Source organism: Polyodon spathula, chromosome 7 (assembly GCF_017654505.1).
Source record: "Polyodon spathula isolate WHYD16114869_AA chromosome 7, ASM1765450v1, whole genome shotgun sequence".
In the NCBI taxonomy this organism is placed as follows: domain Eukaryota; kingdom Metazoa; phylum Chordata; class Actinopteri; order Acipenseriformes; family Polyodontidae; genus Polyodon; species Polyodon spathula.
Window position 1 is genome coordinate 11,771,445 of NC_054540.1, and position 24,897 is coordinate 11,796,341.

Sequence of the window (24,897 nt, forward strand, 5' to 3'; positions counted from 1 at the left end):
GTCTGCAGGGACACTCTGTTGAGGAGCTGGAGAGGGGTCTGCAGGGACACTCTGTTGGGGAGCTGGAGAAGGGTCTGCAGGGACACTCTGTTGAGGAGCTGGAGAAGGGTCTGCAGCGACACTGTTGAGGAGCTGGAGAGGGGTCTGCAGAGACACTCTGTTGGGGAGCTGGAGAGGGGTCTGCAGGGATACTCTGTTGAGGAGCTGGAGAAGGGTCTGCAGAGACACTGTTGAGGAGCTGGAGAGGGGTCTGCAGGGACACTCTGCTGGGGAGCTGGGCTGCAATGGTCTTTTCCAAGTTCAACTGATCATAATTTAATGACCCCTGTGGTCAGGCCTAGATATCCCAGGCTAAGCCTTTACGTCCGTGCTTCAGTCACTTCCATTGCTTTAGTTCATCGGGTGAAAAAAAGCGAATTGCTTTACTGTGGGAACGAATGTTCGGAAAGCGGGTTGCAGAAATTAGGTGATGTTCAGATTGGGCATTAAAAAAACAGCAATGTTTGATGCGCATGTTTTTTTTGCTTTTTTTTTACATTTCAAAAACCCGTTGTGTCCATTTTGTGCTGAACTATGCATTTGCCATACTTAGACAAGAGTGGTTTGATTATTCTGTTAATTAATTAAAACGTCATTCATAGTTAAAATTGAAAGTATGAATAATATACTGAAACAATTTGATTATAGAAAATGGTTACAATACATTGGTCATTCAAGCTACAATATTTTTCAGTATACATTTGATTTATAATTTTACAACAGTACGTTGCTGTGGATATCATAGGGATAGAAAAATAAAAATACAAAATAAGAGCGTTCATCATATTGTTATTGAATATCACCAGTCCAACATCAGTTACTGGCAAGCATTAATATCTATTGAAGTCATAAATGTTGATACAAAGTTCTGAAATGCTTGTTCAATAGAATTCGGAAGCGTACTCACTAATACATGTGTTTCAGTGTTTCCACATCACAGTTATTCCACTGCGGCAGTGGTGTGCTTGCTTCATTTTTAGGTATGTTTTCAGGAGTCCCGCTAGCCATTATTGTAGACCCCCAGAAAAGTCAGTTAAATGAAAAACAGGTTAGTAATCCTAAAATGGGAATCCTATACATATCCTCCCTTCCGTGTCGTAAACTTCACTTTGGACGTGCAGCTGTGTATAAATGACAAAGGCTGATGTCACATTGGTTTGGAAAGGCACTTCCTGTAGCTAATTGGCTATCACAGATAGGTCTTTTCTGAGTTTAATGAATGATATACATGGCCCTTCTTAGACAAGAGGATAGGGGGTGGGGGTTGAATATGAGAATGACAATACAGAGGGAGACATAAAACTTAGCAGATTAGGCCAAACTCCCAGGCCCTGCTTATTGTCTGTCTAAATCTGCTATTAAGACACAGACCATCAAGCCATAGAAAAATGGATTAGACTTTTCCACAGGATAATCAACAAACATGGCTAGTCTTTGTGGGAACTGTTAACTTCAGCCTACTCTTTCAGTCTATATGGATTTGCTTGAAATATCAATTGTCATGGCTCATCAGTATTCAGCATTATAAGTAGAACAAAAAGGGAGATTTCGGCTTTGTAAAAACATTACTTTGAAAAACAAACAGACCAAATACACGAACAGTCTCTTAACAAGGTTGTGGGGCAGCACAGATACTGGGCAGCAACTGTGAGTTCAACCTTAGATGCAAGGTAATTGGCAAGCCTTGTGTACTCTGTCTCTTTAATTCCTTTCTCTCTGCAGTGGAAGCATTGTTTAATAGTGTGCTGGGTGCAGACTGCAGTTTCTGCTTAATTGCCCTACAAGCCACTGGTAGATTTTCTAAACAAATAAAGCTCTATGCACCAGTTTCCACTGTCTGAGCAAAAAATGCAGCAGAAGATGCTTTAGACTTATTTTGGTTGTGAAAGGAACCAAAACATTTCCATTGTGTACTGTTATCTTAAAGTGGCTAACAAAATACTACACCGTAACCTGTTGTGCATTTCCACTGTCTACAGGACACAGGCCTACAATGAGCAAATTTGAAAGAAAACATTTATCTTTTAAAAACATATCTGTTGCTACACTAGTTTATAGACAATTCTCAGTTTGCTGTCCTTACTTTGAGGAAGTCTGTTACTGTTTCACTTCCTTGGTCATTCCACCTCGGCAGTGTCTTCTGGGTGAAATGGATGCAAAGCACGTTAGTCTATTGGAGAAACAGCTGATTGGTTAATGACAAGAAAGAAGGTGTTGAAGTGGGGACAATGTCACTCCGTTATGTTAGCCTACCTGCAAGCAAGCACATGCAAACATTATTTAACCTTTGTATACTATCAGAAATCAAGTTTGTAAAAGAAAAACACATGCTTGCTATAATATGTGTTTCTTTGCATATATATATATATATATATATATATATATATCTATATATATATATATATATATAGTATATATATATATGCATTTATACTTACATATAGCAAATGATATGTATAAGTGATTTATGGAATGATTGTGTTTGGAGTGTATGGTGTGTCTGTGGATGGAGGTGCAAGGGTAGGCATGACTGTACAGGCCCATGATCCACAGTATAAACACAGGCTTCACACCATATTGTGGATCGTCGCCATTCATATAACGTTTATTTAGAAGAATAACCAATTCTTCTACCTGTAATAATTGATTCTAGAAATGTATAGTCCTTACACTAAGATTAAATATGTGTTTAATTGAGACTTAACACAAAAATGAGAAATGTGCATTAAAAAGAGTAAGATAATGTATATAACGATTCTGAATAGTAAAAACTATTAAAGCATTTTCTAAAGCTGTTTGATCTTCAGGCATAAAACAAATGACCTCACAAAGTCTGAGTAGCTGAAGAAAAGAAAAACTTCAATATATTTGAAACCAACTATGATAAAAAAAATTACAAAAATGTTTAAAAATTTTAAAAAGTGGTCCACAGGAACACTATGAAGCAAAATTCCCAGTCAAAAATAAAAATAATGCATGGAACAGAACAAGCAAAAATGTTAAAAGGAGATTTGAGAAAGCCTACAACCTAAAAAATAATGTGTTGCTGGTACTAGCTCCTATTAACTATCTTCTTTAGAATGACTTTCCTGCCAATGTGGAACGTCATGTTACAACTGTTGTCAAATTAAGCTTATTTTTACTACAACTGGTTAGTACAGTACTGACAAAAAAAAATCAATAGAATTAAAGATTTTCAAGTTGGAAGCTACATCCACTACCAGGCAACATTAACTCGCTAATCATTGAATACAAACTGAAATAATTAATGCTAAATATATCTACATATCCCAATGAAAACTGAATTATTTTTATTTCCGCTATGTTTTCATGAAAATTATGGTTTTTCAAAAAAAAAAAAAATAGTGTATTTTATTGTAGGAGACAAATTCATCTATATTACGACTTAAATATATTTATTTAAACAAATCTTGTGTATATTCCTGGTTTATTCCCTGCCAAAAATTGATGAAAATACCCAGTATATTTTTTATGCACAGTCATGGTGGAGTCTTCACATACACACACATATATATATATATATATATATATATATATATATATATATATATATATATATATATATATATAGCAACTATGTCTTGAGACATTTTTTATCTCGAGATGTTGTTGAAAGTCAACCAGTTACAATCCCTCAAAGCATCCTAGCTAACGTTCCTTGAAAAACTGTACGTTATAAGGACTCTTGAATCATGGAAGAAATTCAGTCGCTTTTATTTGGTTTTTCAACTTCACAGGCACTGGGTATCTGTGAACAGAGTTCTAAGAGGACAACACAATGAGCATTATTCTCCCCTGGAACATGTTTCAGAAGTTGCACTTCAACTGAGAGGACAGTTTTCTTCTTTTTTTCCACTTTAGGAACAGGAAGTTTGCGTTGTTCTTGAGGAACTTTTGAAAGAAGTGTTCCCGTCTGGTGACCTGTTCTCATTAAAACATTCCCAGAGACAGCTCTCTGCATGGTGCCATGTAGCTCCAGCAGCCATGAACTCATTTGGAGCTCTTGTTTTGATCATACACTGCTGAAAAGACCAAACAATATTTTCCTCTTTCAACCCACAGATGTCTTTCAGCGGCTTGTCAGGCTTTGTTACTTGCCTTTCAACTAAAAGCATCTATTTATTTGTTCTTTTCACCACTATCTCTTTGTCCTCTGTGCCTCCTGCAAAGCTAGCAGTCAAGCTCTTCAGCAAAACCTTTCACAGCTAAAGACCTGAATCAGTGAGCAGCGATAATAGCATGACTGAGATAGAAAGGATAGAATCCGGAGACAAGCTATAAATCAGTTATAAACTCCATATACTGGCAAAAGTTTAAATGGCATCTGTTTTTCCTTTCCCTTTTAAATATGTTTTGTCATTTGCAATTAAAAATCAGTCATTCAACTGAAACAACATACTTTGGAGAGGCTGGGTAGCTCAAAAGATTGATAGTAGGATAGATCCTCTCTCTGGTGGGTCCTCATCCAATTGCAGTCCACATCAGATTGGGAACATAAGTGGAATAATGTTTGGTGGTCTCAGCCCAGTTCCTTTCAGTTGCCATCACAATAATACTTACTCTCATAAAAAAATGTTTTTAAGAATCATCCTATTCTAATGTTATGTACAGTGGCTTGCAAAAGTATTGACCCCCCTTGGCATTTTTTCTATTTTGTTGCCTTACAACCTGGAATTAAAATAGATTTTTTTGGTGGGGTTTGTATCATTTGATTTACACAACATGCCTACCACTTTGAAGATGCAAAATATTTTTTATTGTGAAACAAACAAGAAATAAGACAAAAAAACAGAAAACTTGAGCGTGCATAACTATTTACCCCCCCAAAGTCAATACTTTGTAGAGCCACCTTTTGCAGCAATTACAGCTGCAAGTCTCTTGGGGTATGTATCTATAAACTTGGCACATCTAGCCACTGGGATTTTTGCCCATTCTTCAAGGCAAAACTGCTCCAGCAACTTCAAGTTGGATGGGTTCTGCTGGTGTACAGCAATCTTTAAGTCATACCACAGATTCTCAATTGGATTGAGGTCTGGGCTTTAACTAGGCCATTCCAAGACATTTAAATGTTTCCCCTTAAACCACTCAAGTGTTGCTTTAGCAATATGCTTAGGGACATTGTCCTGCTGGAAGGTGAACCTCCGTCCCAGTATCAAATCTCTGGAAGACTAAAACAGGTTTCCCTCAAGAATTTCCCTGTATTTAGCGCCATCCATCATTCCTTCAATTCTGACCAGTTTCCCAGTCCCTGCCGATGAAAAACATCCCCACAGCATGATGCTGCCACCACCATGCTTCACTGTGGGGATGGTGTTCTCGGGGTGATGAGAGGTGTTGGGTTTGCGCCAGACATAGCGTTTTTCTTGATGGCTAAAAAGCTCAATTTTAGTCTCATCTGACCAGAGTACCTTCTTCCATATGTTTGGGGAGTCTCCCACATGCCTTTTGGCGAACACCAAACGTGTTTGCTTATTTTTTTCTTTAAGCAATGGCTTTTTTCTGGCCACTCTTCCGTAAAGCCCAGCTCTGTGGAGTGTACGGCTTAAAGTGGTCCTATGGACAGATACTCCAATCTCTGCTGTGGAGCTTTGCAGCTCCTTCAGGGTTGTCTTTGGTCTCTTTGTTGCCTCTCTGATTAATGCCCTCCTTACCTGGTCTGTGAGTTTTGGTGGACGGCCCTCTCTTGCCAGGTTTGTTGTGGTGCCATATTCTTTCCTTTTTTTAATAATGGCTTTAATGGTGCTCCATGGGATGTTCAAAGTTTCGGATATTTTTTTATAACCCAACCCTGTTCTGTACTTCTCCACAACTTTGTCCCTGACCTGTTTGGAGAGCTCCTTGGTCTTCATGGTGCCGCTTGCTTGGTGGTGCCCCTTGCTTAGTGGTGTTGCAGACTCTGGGGCCTTTCAGAACAGGTGTATATATACTGAGATCATGTGACAGATCATGTGATACTTAGATTGCACACAGGTGGACTTTATTTAACTAATTATGTGACTTCTGAAGGTAATTGGTTGCACCAGATCTTATTTAGAGGCTTAATAGCAAATTGGGTGAATACACATGCACGCACCACTTTTCCGTTATTTCTTTTTTAGAATTTTTTTAAACAAGTTATTTTTTTCATTTCATTTCACCAATTTGGACTATTTTGTGTATATCCATTACATGAAATCCAAATAAAAATCCATTTTAATTCCAGGTTGTAAGGCAACAAAATAGGAAAAATGCCAAGGGGGGTCAATACTTTTGCAAGCCACTGTATATTGCAGGGGGACAAAAATGCTTTTGTTTTACTTGAACAAGCTGGTTCAACCTGATAGTGACTTTAAAGAGCATTTAGCTCCCAATAAAATGACAACATGTACATGATCCCTCCACACAGTCAGTTTCAAGTGTACAAGTACAGTGGGAGCACCAGCATCAGCATTGAGCAGGAGCTCATTCACAATCCAGAGCGGAGCAGTTTCAGTGCTGTGATGCGGCCAGAAACAGGACTATAGATTCAAGCAGATTGTTATCCATTAGATGTTTCATTAGCTGACATAACTAGAGAGTTTTTGAGAGAAAAGGGAGATTGGAGATGGGATAGAAATTAGATATGTCAGCAGGGTCGAGGGAGGGTTTTATGAGTACCGGCGTAACTCAGGCAAGATTAAGGGCAGTAGGAACCGAGCCAGAGTCATTCATTCTCAAACTGAACACAGTAGGGAATCAAGGAAATGCATGCACATGGATTAGGGAGTGGTTAACATGATGAAAACAGAAAGTATTGATTAGAGGAGAAACCTCAAAATGGAACCACAGGGATTAGTATTAGGTCATCTGCTCTTCCTAATCTACATTAATGATTAACTTAGATCTGGTATAGTAACAAACTTGTTAAATTTGCATACATCACAAAAATAAATGACATTTAATATAGAAAAGTGTAAGGTACTGCATGCAGGCAATAAAAATGTGCATTATAAATACCATATGGGAGAAACTGAAATTGAAGAAGGAATCTATGAAAAAGTTCTTTGAGTTTATATTGACTCAGAAATGTCTTCATCTAGACAATGTGGGGAAGCTATAAAAAAAAGGCCAACAAAATGCTTGGATATATGGTAAAGTGTTGAATTTAAATCAATGGAAGTAATGTTAAAACTTTATAATGCATTAGTAAAACCGCATCTAGAATATTGTGTTCAGCTCTGGTCACCTCGCTACAAAAATGATATTGCTGGTCTAGAAAGAATGCATGCAAACAGAATTATTCCTGCTTTAAAAGGCATGTCATATGCAGACAGGCTAAAATAATTTAATCTATTCAGTCTTGAACAAAGAAGACTACGCAGCGATCTGATTCAAGCATTCAAAATTTTAAAAGATATTTCGACCTGAAAAAAGAACCAAGGACCAGGGGTCACAAATGGCGATTAGATAAAGGGGCATTCAGAAAATAGGAGGTACTTTTTTACACAGAAAATTGTGAGGGTCTGGAACCAACTCCCCTGTAATGTTGTTGAAGCTGACATCCTGGGATCCTTCAATATGGTGCTTGATGAGATTCTAGGATCAATAAGCTGCTAACAACCAAATGAGCAAGATTGGCCAAATGGCCTCCTCCCTCATTTGTAAACTTTCTTATGTTCTTATATTCTGTTTCACAAGCTTCACAGAGTCTGCCAATACCCAATTCCTTTAGAATTACTGTTCACACATCTTAAAAGTGCTGAGCAAGAATGTAATAGGTATTTTGATGCATGCATATTTATTGTTTGACGCAGTAAAACTACTGGTTAGATCAAGCAGGGTCTGTGTTTCTTCTGACTAAACATTGGTTATTTATTTATTTGTCCATATGCTTTCTTTTTGCATGTTCATTTGTTTTAGAAAATAAAATGTAAAAATGCATGCGCTATACACCTAGCCTTTAACAAACTGGACATTTAGAGATAATAATGGCAAACTGAAACTTTTCCATATCTCTGTGTTCCTGTTTCTAAGATGTGTACTGCTTGCCATTTCAAATGTAAACACCAGATGTCCCTCTAACACCATGACATTCTGCACACTAGATTTTTCTGGTGGGCAATATATCAACATGGAAAATACAAAATACAGAATTGATATTAATAATTTGTTACTTGGGCAATGGTTCTATTGTTTTGTGTATATGCTAGGACATAGTTTCTTATAGTGATAAACAAAACAGTACTGAAACAGTGTATCTTAACTTCATAAACTCAATCAAAAGATGCACACTAGTGCTAAAAAGGAACGGGCTTGGCAGTGTCAGCCGTGTTACAATTATTGTCAAACTAAGCTTATTTTTACTACAACTGGTTAGTACAGTACTGACAAAAAAAAATCAATAGAATTAAAGATTTTCAAGTTGGAAGCTACATCCACTACGGGGCAGCATTAACTCGCTAATCATTGAATACAAACTGAAATAATTAATGCTAAATATATCTACATATCCCAATGAAAACTGAATTATTTTTATTTCCTCTATGTTTTCCTGAAAATTATGGTTTTTCAAAAAAAAAAAAAAATAGTGTATTTTATTGTAGGAGACAAATTCATCTATATTACGACTTAAATATATTTATTTAAACAAATCTTTTGTATATTCCTGGTTTATTCCCTGCCAAAAATTGATGAAAATACCCAATATATTTTTTATGCACAGTCATGGTGGAGTCTTCACACACACACACATATATATATATATATATCAGGGCAGCTGACACATACTTCCACATATCCAAATCAACTATTATCTAATAAACAGCTTTGAAAAAGTGCATTTTACTGCCTTGTTATCCTGTCAGTCACAGTAGGTTCCTTGTATTTGTCTTTCTGCAGATCTGTGTAACACTTATCAGAAGTATACTAGAATATCTGGAACCTGTCTCTCCTGGATGTCCTCTTAACTATCTGGACGAATGCAGTCTGTTTTCTATGCTGGATGCAGTGGCGCTGCAAATCCAGTCACCCAGTGGTGTCCCAAGGATCTGTTCTTGGGCCCTTTCTCTTCAATATGCTTCCCTTGGGTCACCTCATCCACCAACACAGCCTCATGTTTCACTCCTTTGCTGACGACACCCAGCTCTACTTAAAACTTGACCCTGGTAGCCCCTCTGCCATGGTCCGGCTCTCAGCTTCCATTCAAGACATCGAGGCCTGGATGTCTGCCAATTTTCTTCAGCTGAACACTAGCAAACCTGAACTCCTTCTACTAGGATCTAAAACTCAACTTAGGAATCTCAATATAGCTGCCTTGAACCTCGGAAACTGTCTGATAATGCCTTCCCCCACAGTACAAAGCCTTGGTGTACTTCTCAACAGCAACCTGTCCTTTGATGCCCACATCTCCTCCGTGGTCAAATCTTCCTTCTACCATCTTCCAAACATCTCCAAAGTCCGTCCCTACCTTTCTGTGGCAGGCTGGCGAGTGGAAAGAGGCCCAGAGACAGACTGCAGTTCAAAAAAATAACTATTTTATTATAAATAAACACAAAAATGAAAGGACACAAGGGCCAAAACAAAGCAATTTAAACACAAAGAAAGACAAAAAGCAAAACTTACAAAAATAACAATTTCCAGGCTGGGCAATGCCTTCACTGAATTCAAACTTTCCAAACAACCAAAAACACCAACCTGCTTCCTCAGCTCCCTCTCCCAAATGAGAAGCAGAGGCCTCCTTTTATGTCAGGTGACTGGGCGCTTATTGATTGTTAATCAACCTAATCAACGAATCAACCCCAGCCACCTGAACATAATAAACCTAGGCAGGTAGGGAAAATTAACCCCATCCCTGCCAATTTAAAGGGCAGAGCTTTTCTCTGCCACACACCTCCCCCCATGTACAACATACACCGGCCGCAATCGGCCAACTCCCCCCTTCCCCCCACCCTCCCCACCCCCCTCCCCCCAAGAGTCCAATTATGTCCCTTGGGTGGGCTGTTATGGTGGGTGGTGGTGGGCGGGGTTGATGTCGGAGCCTCCAAGTCTTCTTTGGTTGAGGGGTCCCCGGTAGTACAGCGACGGCGGCCCGGCTCCCTCTGGTGGCGGAGCCGGCGACGGCGGCGGACCCTCAGCAACCCTAGAAAACAAAAAGGAGACACCAGCAGTCCCAAGTGATGCGGAGCAGCAGGCAACCCCAGGCGATGCGAAGCAGCAGGCAACCCCAGGCAATCCAAATGTGCCATCCCTGAGCGGAGCGGGCGTGGCATCCCTGGACAGTGCAAGGCAGGCATCCTTGGGCCATAGCTCCTCCCCTCTGGGCTCTGAGAGCGGTGGCGGCTCCTCCCCCCTCTCTGGCTCTGGGAGCGGCGGCGGCTCCTCCCTCTCGGGCTCTGGGAGCGACGGCAGCTCCTCACCCCTCTCTGGCTCTGGGAGCGACGGCAGCTCCTCACCCCTCTCTGGCTCTGGGAGCGACGGCAGCTCCTCACCCCTCTCTGGCTCTGGGAGCGACGGCAGCTCCTCCATACTCTCTGGCTCTGGGAGCGACGGCAGCTCCTCACCCCTCTCTGGCTCTGGGAGCGACGGCAGCTCCTCACCCCTCTCTGGCTCTGGGAGCGACGGCAGCTCCTCACCCCTCTCTGGCTCTGGGAGCGACAGCAGCTCCTCACCCCTCTCTGGCTCTGGGAGCGACGGCAGCTCCTCACCCCTCTCTGGCTCTGGGGAAGGCAGCTCCTCCATACTCTCTGGCTCTGGGAGCGACGGCAGCTCCTCACCCCTCTCTGACTCTGGGAGCGACGGCTCACCCCTCTTTATTGGAGTGACCGGGGCATCTCCCATGTCTACCGCCAGGTAATTAACCACCATGAGGGCAACCTCTGGGAAGGACGCCAGGTGGTGTTGTTCCTTCCATTGTTCCCACCTCTCCCCATCTCAATGCCACAGTGTGTTGATAACTATGGGGAGATCGTGGACGAGGTCTGCCTCAGGGTGCATCAACCAGATCTCCTGGGACGGTGGTGAAGGTGGTGGTGCTGGAGGTAGTGGGGTGGCCCCTAATGCCCGGGGTGAACACTGTACCTCCTCCTGGGCCTGGTTGTAGGGGCATCCTGCCCAGTTGTGGCCGTCCTCCTCACACCAGCCACACCAGTTTGCCGGTGGCACATCTGGGCAGGACCGCCAACAATGGTCCTTCTTCCCGCACCAGGAACACCAGGGGAAGAGGCTGGCCGGGTCCTCCGACGGTGGCTGCAGCAGCTTACATTTCTTCAGCTGCTGCTTGTCCTGCCTTTGTCACTGTCTGCTCTTCATTCCCATGTTAAAAAAAAAAAGATCCCAAAAATTCCCAAAAAAATAAATAAAAATACTGCTCTGATCCTCTAGGTGGCGCTATCCCACTCTGACACCAAATGTGGCAGGCTGGCGAGTGGAAAGAGGCCCAGAGACAGACTGCAGTTCAAAAAAATAACTATTTTATTATAAATAAACACAAAAATGAAAGGGCACAAGGGCCAAAACAAAGCAATTTAAACACAAAGAAAGACAAAAAGCAAAACTTACAAAAGGGATGGATTCAAACTTTCCAAACAACCAAAAAAAAAACAACCTGCTTCCTCAGCTCCCTCTCCTAAATGAGAAGCAGAGGCCTCTTTTTATGTCAGGTGGCTGGGCGCTGACTGATCGTTAGTCAACCTAATCAACTAATCAACCCCAGCCACCTGAACATAATAAACCCAGGCAGGTAGGGGAAATAAACCCCATCCCTGCCAATTTAAAAAGCAGAGCTTTGCTCTGCCACACTTTCCCTCCCAGATGCAGAGATACTCTGTTATGCATTTGTCTCCTCTCGACTCGACTACTGCAACTCTCTATATGGTGGTCTCCCAGCACACACTATAAATTGATTGCAGCTAGTTCAGAATGTGGCTGTCAGGATCCTTACCAGATGTAAAAAATGTGATCACATCACCCCCCCCCCCCCCCCCCCCCCCCAACCTTGCCCAGCTGCAAGCATGTGAACAACAAAGTTACAACTGTTCTACAAGGGAGACCATAACCACCCCTTGTTGTTGAGGAAAAGTAATGTGAGCGTGAGTCATGCGGTCACGTGTCTCTTGACACCCCATCACAAACCATCTTTAAAAGCCTGAAAATGTTGCCAAATGAAGCATGTATTAGCCTGGTAATGGCTTGCACAGTACAATATTCTACCTATGATATGACAGATTGGAGGTGTTTAAAATGTGTTTATGTGACAGCATGTAAAATGTTTAATGCTATATACCACCTCTGGATATGTGGTTATTACAATGCAAAATAATAATACCAAGAAATACTGTGATATTAAAAAAAAGAGGAAGCTGATCTAAACAAAAGCTTTGCGGGGGTATTCCTGCTTTGTCATCCTGTGGTTTTTAAAAGTTTTCACAGCACAACAAAAACATCCACCTGAAAAACCCCACAGATAGGGTAAAATCTTGTTTTGAGTTAACTATTTTTAAAAATGGTACAGCATTTGGATATTTAAACAATGTAATCTATTTTACGTATTTTATCTGTAACTTAAAATCTTCAAATGAGCTATCAATTAATGTAAAAAAATATAATGACATCAATCTGTTTTAATAGAGTTTTAAATATAAACTTTGGTGCTTATCAATTACTTGCTATGCAACTCTATCAGTAAACCATGCAACATACCAAAAGAAATATATATCAAAGACTTTGAAATGTAAGGATTTAAATAATGAGTTATAATAACCAATATGTGAAAGCTTTGCTAACAGTTAAAATGCTTGTGGTGGTATGGTTTTTTGTACATATTTTTAATATTATATATATATATTATATATATATATATATGATATAGATCAATATATAAGTACACATTTGTGGGTATATAGATATATAGACTTGGCTATTTGGTTTTGGTAATATGAATTTTTAATGTTCAAAACTTTATTCCTGTGTTCCCGTAATTGACACCCAGTTTATAACATGCTTGACTGAGCATGTTATAAACTTGGTCCCTTTGTATTATGACTGTATTACAAAGCAAATCTAGCAATACATGGAAAAGACCATAAAAGAATGATAGAGAAGTTAATTTTGTTATAACATTTATAATACAGTAACTAATGCAAAATATTTATTAACGTGTCCATAAATTTTAAGAACTATAAGAAATATTATTATTATAAAAAAACATGAAAATATTGTGGCAGCTTTTTTGTTCAGTCCAGTGGCCTTGCTGTAAGTTCATTAGGATTCTCTATCCTGTTCAGCTTGTTGTGTATCAGTGCAGTGAAGACAAGTTCTTCTTTACTGTAGTATACTACACACCAAGTAAACCATGCACCTTAAAACATATATAATACAGCCCCTTTATAGTATGCAGAATTGCATTTATATAAAACAGTGTGCTTTCTATTATAAAGAGCACAATATATAGGACAGCCTGTGACATTGGTACAGGTGTGAATTGTATTAACAATGCAATTGTTACAGGGCTTAAATGTCCCGAATTGTGTTATTGTAATTGCTAAACAAATCCCCCCCCCCCCCCCCCCCCCCCCCCCCCCCCCCCCCCCACCCTAAATAAATGCGACTAATACACCCCCCCCCCCCACCACCCCCACCCCCCCCCCCCCCCCACACCCCCCCACACCCCCCCCCCCCCCCCCAAAATAAATAAATAGTGATTATGATTTTGCAATTTAGAGAAGTATGATCTCTTCATACTATCAATTTTGTTAGTAAAACAAGAATGTGGTCGTTATATAATATATATTTAAATTTAAAGAACCAGGTGATGACATTAATTGTGAAGTTCAACATGGACTGGAACCAAAGACCCAAAGAAAAACATAAGCTACTTTTGTAGTCGAACTGGAAATCATATTATTAAATATAACGTGTTAACTCTTTAATTTTGTTATTTTATAATAATAATAAAAAATAGATAGATAGATAGACACAGTACGGTAACAATAAGTATTCCTACAATGTAATTAATAAGTAATAGGGTTACCTCAAATCACGTGTCTTAGGGCTGAGGGAAGACACACATTGTGAAACTTCTAGGTAGTCTACATAGCGGTATGCCCCTCTGCACTTGGATGTCAGCATTTTGAAGTGAAAGGGCTGATGTAAATTTATACATAAAGCAAAACTTGTTTTCTCTTATTGGTTCCAATCTGTTTTTTTTTAGTACTTAAGGTTCTGGGTGCAAACAGGAAGTCATTACATCATCAAACTCTGGTAATGAGAACAGAGCTTGAGAACTGCTTGCACATATTTCAAATTGTGTTAATACTTGAGGAATTCTTAATGTTGGAGCCTTTCTATGTTTCTTTTTTTTTTTTTTTGTTATTCGGTAATTGTATGTTTGTTTCAGATGGTTTTATGATTACAATTAGGCATACTGATGTCAAAATCGAAATTTGCTTTACATGAAGAAATGCTTCTTAATACAGACAATGCTACCTTGAGACCCAGCATTCCATAGTGATCGTTAAATACATTTTCTTGAACTTGAACTCACCACTTAATTCATTCTAGATGTGATTAGATAGACTGAGATGACAGGAATATTAATATAGTATATTATCATTATTTGTGATTTACCAAGAGGGGCGTCTAATAATACAAGCGCATGGAGTTTATTGCCTCTTCAGTGAGCATTTGGAAGGAAGCAAAACAAAGGGACATTATACTTTTTATATAGAATTTATATAAGGAAGCTTTTTTTTAAAACTTCTCCTAGTAGGAAATTTCCATAATGGAGCAGATGGTGGTGTTACACTAGTACCAGTTATGTCTGAATTCATTCAATTGATTGCTATTAGGGTAATACAAACGTATAGAGATACATCGACAGCTTACCCATGCTGATGTCAGAGACAAGGCACAACAGCCCATTCAAAGGTTAACTTTATTACACTTGTTTCATTTCAATTTTGAACAGCCGGTGTGTTTGTATATTTTGTTGTTTCCAGAAGGAAATTTCTTTGAAGGCTTGACACCATACCTCCACACAGCACACAGTCATCCCCGCCAGCACTGCTATTGGAAATGGGGATTTCCTTGCTGAGTAGCTATGAGTTTGGTTTTTCTATTAAAATGCCACTGGATTAAAATGCACTATTAAATAGTATCAGTTCAGCATTGCCCACCCTACTGTAAGGATTCAGAATGTCAACTTAACAAGCAGCATGTGTTCTTTTGTATATGTAAATTAAGACTTGAATACAATTCTAAGCAACTTGTTTTATTTTTAGTAGTAGCTGTTTGTTGTTTCTAAAACAACAAACATTTCATTACATTTTATATTGTACAATTTACCGATATAAAAAATAAATATGGAAACAAAGGATTAGTTTGGAATCAATACACAGAGAGACTGGCAAGTTAGCATTCGTGGTTTTACAATAAAAACATTGGTTTTGATGAGTCATCAAATCATCTGACAGCACTATACATATGACTGTAATAGTGTATTGTTAGAGAAACATGAAAGAAACATGAAATAAATCAGTTATAATAAGGCAAAAAATAAAGAGTCGTCAAGTAAATACAGTTTGTCTAATTCTTGATGAAGGCAATAGTCTTATTTAGTTTCTTAAAGTATTGTAACTCAATATGTTATTGACTTATGTAGTCATTTTTTGTGGATACAGTATTTGTAATAGAGGTATTTAATGCTCTGAAAACAGTTTTCATCACTAGTTATGTTAGAAGAGCTACATTAAATATATTTCAGGTAGAGGAAGACTGAAACATTGGGGACAAAGTGGTTGGAGAAAAAGTCAAGGGTTTTAAAGCTGCAGTCTCCTGTAAATCTACCGGCACAAAAATGAGAAAGTATATAAATATATTTCTGTTGTTATGAATCATCACCTTGTTAAAAAATCTGTTTGTCAGCAGACAAATCTCTTGGTATTCTGTTGATTCCCAGTTGATTGCTAACTTTGATATAATAGGCATCTTCATTCAAACTGAACCTTAAAGCAGCATATGCCCTGCTACGTACCAATAAAATATAACATATTGTTCAAACCCCTAGATTGCAATTCAAAACACAATTGACTAAAATAGCATCAGATGACCACAAATTGTTTTTACCCACAAAACCAGTGAATAGTCACACTAGTAGTCAATTAAAAAAAAATGCTATTGCCCTTGATGTCATACATCAGTACTTTACTGTAACCCTGCTCTCTTTTTAAATATAATATATATTTATATAGCTAGCTCAAAATATCCAGAGTATGTCATGTTTACAGTACATTATCAATTGCTGGAATTTCTAATGACAAAACAATGCAAAGAGAAATACAGAACCAAAAGTAACGTTATGGGTATATATTTTTTAAACAAATGCTCAGCTTTTTCTCCTTCAAAATGGTTATATAAACTAGTATTGTTATTTTTTTTAGGTTAAAACTGAAAACATTTATTTAAAGGTTTATTAAAATCCATATATCTAAAATGAGGTTTTGGCAAAGTGCCCCGCCCCTGGGCTATTTATTTGTGTTTTATGTTGTATGTAGTGTGTTAATGTTGGTATATGTATATTCATTGCTACATGGGATATAAATGGGTCTGTGTAACATGAGTGATTTAAAATGTATATTTGTATTTAGGCACGAGGATTGCACAGCACTTCACGTGCAGATAAAATGTATGTGAGCACGAAAAATTGAACTAGATTAATTCACGTGCAGTTGTACCGAGACTCCAACTGAATGATTGATTAGCAATCGAGTCTCAGTACAGCTGCATAAAAGCAACATGTTTTCACTCACTCGGGGTTGTGTGTTCGTGAGTGGAGAACGACTGTGGAGAGGAGAGTTAAAATAAAAAAGGTAAGAAAGAACAATTGTTAAGTGCCCTCCAGCACGGCATTTATTTGTTTAATGTTCGTCCACTTGTTTTGTCTGTTAGTAAGTTTTGTTTGCCAATTTATTTTGGCCGCAAGTGCCATGTCCTGGTTTGGTGTGCTGTGTTTTTTTTTTTTTTTTTTTGTTTAAATCTTTTATATTGTTTATTAAATGCTGAGCGCAACCAAGCGCTCAGCTTCACCAAACTTCACGTCACTGTCTGTTCTGGCTGCGTGTTACTGTTCCGAGTATGACGTCACCATTCAGCCAGCCTTGTGACAGAGGTTCATCAATACAAAGGGCAATGGACTTACAATTTAATGTCTAGCTTTTAGTGACATGAGTTATCGTATAGTAGAACATACCACTACTGTATTACACCATGGAGTGTTGTACCATACAGAATTGGTGTTCATTGTGGTTTGGCTTACTAAAAAATTTAAGTTAAAACCACAAAAATGACTAAACCTGTGTAGGGCGTACTCTATAAAATGTCTGCTAGAGCTTTAGTGAAACACATTTTAAGTAAATCAAAGTCGTTTGGTTGTCAGTAGCTTATGGTTCCCAGAATCTCATCAAGCAGCTTCAAGATATAAGCAAGGGAAAAGTTTTATTAAGAATTCAAAAGCGCTAGAACTATAATTCTACAACATTTACTAACAAAAGGATCATCACAAGTCATTGTGGAAAATATGTGAACCAACACGAGACCAACCTCAATGACTTATTTGTTCATTTTTATTTAATTCATTTGTACTATAACTCTGGGGCCCACCAAATTCTAAATCTTGTGTAAATTACAATATCACCCCAACAGAAAAGACACATTGCTTTAGTATACAGTTTGAAGGTAATGGAAAAGTTTAGTTTTCATGCCTGAATCGGAGTTCTTAATATGGGTGAGCCTGTACATATTGCATGATATGCATAAGGCCGAGCCAGGTTTCCTGAGCTGTAGGAATGATTTGATTGGCTGGCAGGATGAAACCGTATCGGCCCGTGTCACGCAGCTCAAAAGCAAACGAGTACTTGATGCCATAGTCGTAAGACCAGTCAATGCTGCCTCCACTCGCTGGATCTGTAAAACAAAGCAACGAAATGCAACTTCATTAGGTAAGGTTTCCAAAAAAATATCATGAAGAAATAGTGTGGGGAAACTGGAAGTCATGCTTCCAGCATCACCTGCAAAAATACACGATATCTGAACCACAGACACTAACACAGAGTGGAAAGTTTAGAATTAGCGCTAACAAGTTATACTGAGTCTTACATGGTGGCCTGTGTTTGGGTTTCTCAACTAACTAGAGAAATCTCACAGCTTTACTTGGGGCTGATCACTCCTGTGATCTGTACAGATTCCATGTATTCTCAATAAGTGGATAGTCTGATACTTCTTTGGGTTCACTTGGTTAAATGAATCTGTAGGATGCCTCTGGCTCTCCCTTTCTGGTACTTTTAAACTTACAGATAACGTCACAGATGTTTCCAACCTGGTAGCTGGTTCCATACAGAGATTTCAAGGCACTTGCTGCTGATTTTCCAACGTTCTCCTAAAAAAAAAAAAAAAAGATGGAGGTAGTTAGCTTTATCATTTGGAGAACTACGTGTACAATTGTTAAATCTTAACAAGACAATTTGAACAGTATGAAACTATCAAGGAATTGCTCAGACCAGTAATTTAGCTGTTCCTAGCTGAAAATAAGTTAATTCTAAATCATTAATATAGATTTCTTTCTTTTCATACCTATTACTAAATATGGCACTGAAGGAATTTGCACAAGACAGATATGCCTCTGCTGAATAGAAAAACGTTTAAAGAATGTACCAGTTCTTGGTAGTCAGCAGGTTTGTCGCATGTGTATCCATAGGGGACCATGAGGAGTTGAGAGTAGCTGTGGACACTGATGAAAGACTTGATCTGGCCATGCTGCTGGATGAAAGTCACAATGTTGTTCACCTCAACTTCAGACTGAGCATAGGGGCCATGGTAGGAATCAGAGCAGGGGTTGTTACTGGCTCCAGGACCTTTACACAAGAATTAGATGAAGAACGGTGAGTAGAGGATACACAAGATGACGTGGTGTCTGGGACCAGTTCTTAGATCCACAGAACACATTATTGAAAGAATGAATGGGCACTGTCATGGGTCAGCAATACAGCGGTGCTAATGCTGACCAGTGTGGAAGCTTAACAGCATGTGGTATGAAAAAAGCTTGAACCACCTCGCACACCTGCATGCCACGCAGCTGCTAGTAGAAACATTGTAGAAGTCCTACCCGCATTTGAACTGTTTCCCCTAATGAAAGTTTACCCCAGTAAATTTGCACAGTTGATACTTTTTTTTTTTTTTTTTAATCCAGAAATAAAATACCAGAAAAACCAGCATTCCAGTTTCTGTTTGGATCGACTCCAATGCAGCTTCCGGAAGTCTTGGAACGTGTTTTACGCCACATACGGTTCTGCAATGGGAATAGGATTCTGTTTTGTAAACCTTTCAAATGGAATTGAACTACACATGCCAATATAACAGGTAGAACACAGGACAGCTGCAATGTGTAACTGTTTACTGCTCCCCATACGATTGATTCATCTGTTATGATAGTGGGATCTGTGCATGTATGTTATAAAAGCTGCCTGTCCTAATTACAGTTTCATCAGGTCCTCAGATTCAACAGACTCTGATAGTAGGCTGCCAGTAAGTGCTTGGTTAGCAACTTCTGTATCCAAGAGTGCACAGATGAATTATGTTTCAAGAGGAACAGCCATCAAAGTAATAACGTTATTATGTTTAGGAGAACAGACTTTACTGCACCTGTTGTACTTACATTGGAGTGAGTGAATGCATAACCATCTGGGTTGGCCAAAATCAGTAAGAAAACATCCATGCTATTCAGAAGAGTTGTGATGGAGGAATCCCTCCCATAGTCAGTAGCTATCTAAATTAAAAAAAAGACTGTTAATTGATGTGTAATACTGGTCACTAAAAGAATGGCAGGGGTTATTTCAGCTGAACATGTCATTTTCTCCATGCAAATATTGGGAGAGAAAGACTTAAAAAAAAAATATATATATATATATATATATATATATATATATATATATATAAAGTTCCTATTTTCTTCTTAATTGTTCCTTGCATGGGATTCATATCCAAAACCTTGCAGTGGAAGGACTACCATCAAACACTGGGACATTTTTATTTGCAGCAGCATCCTCACATCTGGCCAATGTCAGTATATTTGACAGTGTTTGTTTTGAACACTTTGCAATGTTAAAGATGCTGTCCAAAATAAAAATAATATTTAAATCGACTGGGGCATACACCATCATGAGATTACTTGGCGGAAAATCAGTCACTGGTTCACCTGACTTCTTCCAATTATAAGAACATAAAGTTTACAAACGAGAGGAGGCCATTCAGCCCATCTTGCTCGTTTGGTTGTTAGTAGCTTATTGATCCCAGAATCTCATCAAGCAGCTTCTTGAAGGATCCCAGGGTGTCAGCTTCCACATCATTACAGGGGAGTTGGTTCCAGACCTTCACAATTCTGTATAAAAAAACCTAACCCTAACCCTAACCATACACCTCTTTTCTGTTCTGAATGCCCCTTTATCTAATCTCCACGTGTGACCACTGGTACTTGTTTCTTTTTTCAGGTCAAAACAGTCCCTTGGGTCGACACTGTCAATACCTTTTAGAATTCTGAATGCTTGAATCAAATCGCCTTGTAGTCTTCTTTGTTCAAAATTGAATAAATTAAATTATTTAAGCCTGTCTGCATATGACATGCCTTTTCAACTAGGAATAATTCTAGTCACTCTTCTTTGCACTCTTCCTATGATGTTGCCAAGCAGCAAAACAATGAATTCCAGACTCAGGGAAATAATATTCTTTGTCTGGCCCTAGTAAGTGTTATGTCTGCCGGAGTCCCTTTCCATTTAGAACTCCATAGTACTTCCTGTCTCATCTTGGTTTACTGAAACCCTTGAATGTTAAATATTTCTTCTGGGTCCCACAGAAAGACACTGGGCAGTGCAAAATGATCTGGAGCTGTTTTTGGCAGGTACAAGAATATTAGTAGAAACAGTACACTACATTACTTTTTACCAGGAATACTATAATGAAATTGAACTAACTGTAAATGTTTGTTTACCTTATTTGCTGTCCAGACTCCAGTAGCCTGAGTCACCCATTCACGTGAGTGAATACCAGTATCAATCCAAATGCCTGGGCGTTTATTTCCTCCAGTGCTAAACTAAAAAAAATAAAAAATAATAATGATGGCCACATCATGTCAGCTTGGGATTAGATAAAAAAACATGTCCTTAATTTCAATATTAACTTCTATATACATTTTTGAGTAAACATTGTTAAGCAGCATTATCTATATTTTGAAATGTTGGAGAGTAACCTGTAGCAAAACAAAAGTACTCTCCTTGTTGGAGGATTACATTTTTTGGCATTTAGGCAGCTCAGTTTTAAATTATGTATCAAAAAAAAAGATGAGAATAGCATGTTCTTGCAAGTCAGCACATTTTCATACCTTAAGAACATACATAGGGCGACCTTCATATGTTGATCCAATATTGATTTTGGAGACAAGGTTAGGATATTGAGTGACAAGGGTATCCATCCATCCATAGATCTGTGATAAAGACAGTGCTCCGGTTACTTGAGATCCTCAATTTTTCCGGGTTATTAAGGTGTACCAGTAAGTGGATTGGTTTAATTTGTACAAACAGGTCAGAACTCCCAAATACTTACTGAAATGTTGGGCATAATTATGAAAATAAATAATAAATAATAGTTTTAAAATATAGGAAACATATATAATTTTTTGTTCTTGATTTGGTTTTGTTTTTTGCACCTTATTGAGATTATAAGAAACTGAACTTATAAATATAGCAATAATGTGGCGTCTATTTTATGGATCTCTTTAACTGTTCGAATCGAGTTCTTCCTCAGGCTATTGACCCATTGATTAACATTACTACGTACAATAAAGGCCTGCAAAAAAACTGGTTTTTACATGTGTGGGCAACAGAATTTAGATCCTCCACTGTTTAGATCATTAAAGTTAACCCATGGAAGAGGAATACAACAGGGAACTTGCGAAACAAAGTAACTGCAGTAAGCTTTTCAAACATACCGTCTCCAGCTTGTGATAGGCTCCAAAGTTAAAGCTCTTTGTGAGGCGTTCCCTTTTTTGGTTAACTTCCAGCTCATGTTGCTCTTCATCTAATACCGCCTGAAAACACATGTCATAGTCTGGATTAAAAGAAAACTTTTGTGCACATTTAGAAAATACCCTAAATACTGTTTTGTTTTGTTTTGTTTTTTTTACTTTTAGTAAATCTACGATGTAGACACCTGTAAGTCTGGACAGGTAATCTGAAAGGGGCCCTTGAACAAAATGCAGAGAGCAATTTAAAATCAGTGTTGCGTGTTACACTACAGTTACGAGTCCTGACTCCTGCTGGTGCGATGGTGTTAAAAGTTCCATCACCACACCGCCACAGGAGCTCAGCTTTTTTGTATAGTGTTAAGATGCTCGTTTGTGCCTGTTGGCACCCAGCCTTTGCCCTGTTATACATATAGATTACCACTATGGAGGATAATAACCTAGAGTTGTTTTACCTGCACATCATCAATCAAGACAGAATATTGGATATTGTTGGACTCCAACAAGACTTTGACAGCTTGCACATTGGAAAAAGGAATCCGAATATCTACTGGAAACTCTGGGTTTGCAGGGTGAAGCCAGAAATCCAGCTAACAGGAGACAGTGAAAGACAATTTTAACATCCACACCTCTGGGTTGTGCAGAACACACACACACACACAACACACACACACACACACACACACACACAAATATGAGAAAATGTATTAATTAGACTGTTCTAGGCTTGGTTTCTTTAGCAGAAGAATTTCATAAATAACAAAAAAAGACTTCAAATAAAATGTAATCAGCACATTAGCTAAACATTTCTTAAGTGAGCCCGGTATTGAAATTCTACTCCCCTTTAAGGTGTAATCAATACATTTTGAGTCAAACAGGATTTGTAAATAAAATACAAAGAAACCTGTTAATTGCACAATAGAATTCAGACACCATATTGAAAGAGATGCTTGAACACCCATTGTTTTGATAACATCTATTTCTGTTTACGTTCATTGCTTCATAGCGTGATTTGAGCACATGCCATTGTGTGATGTTAGATTTCCTTTAAAAATAAGGATGTTACCATTTGTTTTCCCAGACCCTGGTAGTTATGCAATAGTAGCAATCTGTCACACACACACACAAGAGAGCGTATCCCTACCTGCAGATGTTCTTGTGTTTCCAAGGATTGCAGAATGCTAATCTGTTCATCATTTTCTGCTTTGATCCTGAGTACTTGGTCTCTGAATAATAGAGGCGTGATTTATATACAATCATATGTACCTATTAAAAACAAACCACTTTGGATCTGTTTAGATCACTCTCTTATTATAACTACAATTATGTTTTATTCCAGATGTGGTGCATTTAGAATATGGGTTAAAATAAAGATTAATATTTAAAATATGTAACTGATCTGTTAATGTCAGTATACTGTACATTCTAATACACTTTATAATAAATGTCACAAAAGTTTTATACAAATATTTTTCAAAACATGTATTTATTTTGTTAATCTAAATAAGTTTAAAAAAAAAAACTAAAATGCTGCACAGCCTACTGAATATTCATAAATCCTGAGTTAAATAATGTTGTTTTTTAAGTGAAAAAAAAAAAAACCTTCCCATGTCGTTATAAGAAACTAAGATTTATGGATATCAAAACTATCAAAGCAGACTCCTCAGATCATTTGAGTGCATAGGCTTGTGCTCATAGTCCTTTTCATTGTTTTGTGTGCCTGTGTTGAGCAACTTTTGTTTAACAGTTGTATTTGTTGTTAATAACCCCCCCCCCCCCCCCCCCCCCAATGTTCAATGTAAATCATATACTTACCCAATGAACAGTTTCTGGCTATAGACTGCCACAAGGAAGACACTTAGAAACACAAGCCCCTTCATGATGCACAGATGCAGAGGCAGCAGGCTCCCAGGAAGTACAATATTATGGGATGACACTGGACTTATATACTCAGAGCCCACACAACATGTGTGGAATTCCCAAGATGGTTTTGCAATATAATCGCGTGAGTTTTTCCATTCTGTTACTCTTTAATCCATTTTTAGACAAGGTTTTGGAACCCCAATTTTAAAGGTGCGCTTGTTTAAAGTTATCTGAACTTTGTTAACACAACCTGGAAATATATATCTATTTGTCCTTTCTTAAAAAAAGTACAAGGTTGTCCTGGAAGAAAACTTGCTTCCTTCTGCTCTGACAATGTTCCCCAACTCTGAGGATTGTTTTTTCCAGCAGGACAATGCTCCATGCCACACAGCCAGGTCAATCAAGGTGTGGATGGAGGACCCCCAGATCAAGACCCTGTCATGGCCAGCCCAATCTCCAGACCTGAACCCCATTGAAAACCTCTGGAATGTGTTCAAGAGGAAGATGGATGGTCACTAGCCATCAAACAAAGTCGAGCTGCTTGAATTTTTGCGCCAGGAGTGGCATAAAGTTACCCAACATCAGTGTGAAAGACTGGTGGAGAGCATGCCAAGACGCATGAAAGCTGTGCTTGAAAATCAGGGTTATTCCACCAAATATTGATTTCTGAACTCTTCCTAAGTTAAAACATTAGTATTGTGTTGTTTAAAAATGAATCTGAACTTATTTTCTTTGCATTATTCGAGGTCTGACAACACTGCATCTTTTTTGTTATTTTGACCAGTTGTCATTTTCTGCAAATAAATGCTCTAAATGACAATATTTTTATTTGGAATTTGGGAGAAATGTTGTCAGTAGTTTATAGAATAAAACAAAAATGTTCATTTTACCCATAAATAGTAAAACCAGAGAAACTGATAATTTTGCAGTGGTCTCTTAATTTTTTCCATAGCTGT

General features: G+C 38.4%; 2 protein-coding genes across 3 annotated transcripts in view; both read right to left on the reverse strand.

Moving 5' to 3' along the window:
* The window catches only part of LOC121318155 (transcription factor EC-like), a 55,291-nt gene extending 41,158 nt beyond the window's left edge, over positions 1-14,133 (reverse strand). For both annotated transcript variants that reach the window (XM_041254531.1, XM_041254533.1), the window contains exon 1: positions 14,045-14,133. The gene's annotated coding sequence lies outside the window, so the exon portion shown is untranslated. The remainder of the gene's footprint in view (positions 1-14,044) is intronic.
* Positions 14,134-17,571: 3,438 nt separating this feature from the next.
* LOC121319047 (carboxypeptidase A1-like) lies at positions 17,572-23,958 on the reverse strand. Its single transcript, XM_041256270.1, has 11 exons — positions 23,894-23,958; positions 23,223-23,304; positions 22,534-22,668; positions 22,046-22,144; positions 21,440-21,541; positions 21,050-21,151; positions 19,721-19,831; positions 19,267-19,354; positions 18,721-18,920; positions 18,361-18,445; positions 17,572-17,973 (listed from the first exon to the last, which is right to left on the reverse strand). Exons 1-11 carry the CDS (start codon positions 23,956-23,958, stop codon positions 17,786-17,788), a joined length of 1,257 nt encoding a protein of 418 aa, XP_041112204.1. The 3' UTR covers positions 17,572-17,785.
* Positions 23,959-24,897: the final 939 nt, after the last annotated feature.

Coding starts and splice junctions, on each gene's coding strand:
- LOC121319047 (XM_041256270.1), bottom strand. CDS start 23,958: ATGAAGGGGCTTGTGTTTCTAAGTGTCTTCCTTGTGGCAGTCTATAGC. Junction 19,355..19,720: donor ATGCATTCACTCACTCCAAT/GTAAGTACAACA, acceptor TTCCCATTGCAG/AACCGTATGTGGCGTAAAAC. Junction 18,921..19,266: donor CTGGAATGCTGGTTTTTCTG/GTATTTTATTTC, acceptor TCTTGTGTAAAG/GTCCTGGAGCCAGTAACAAC.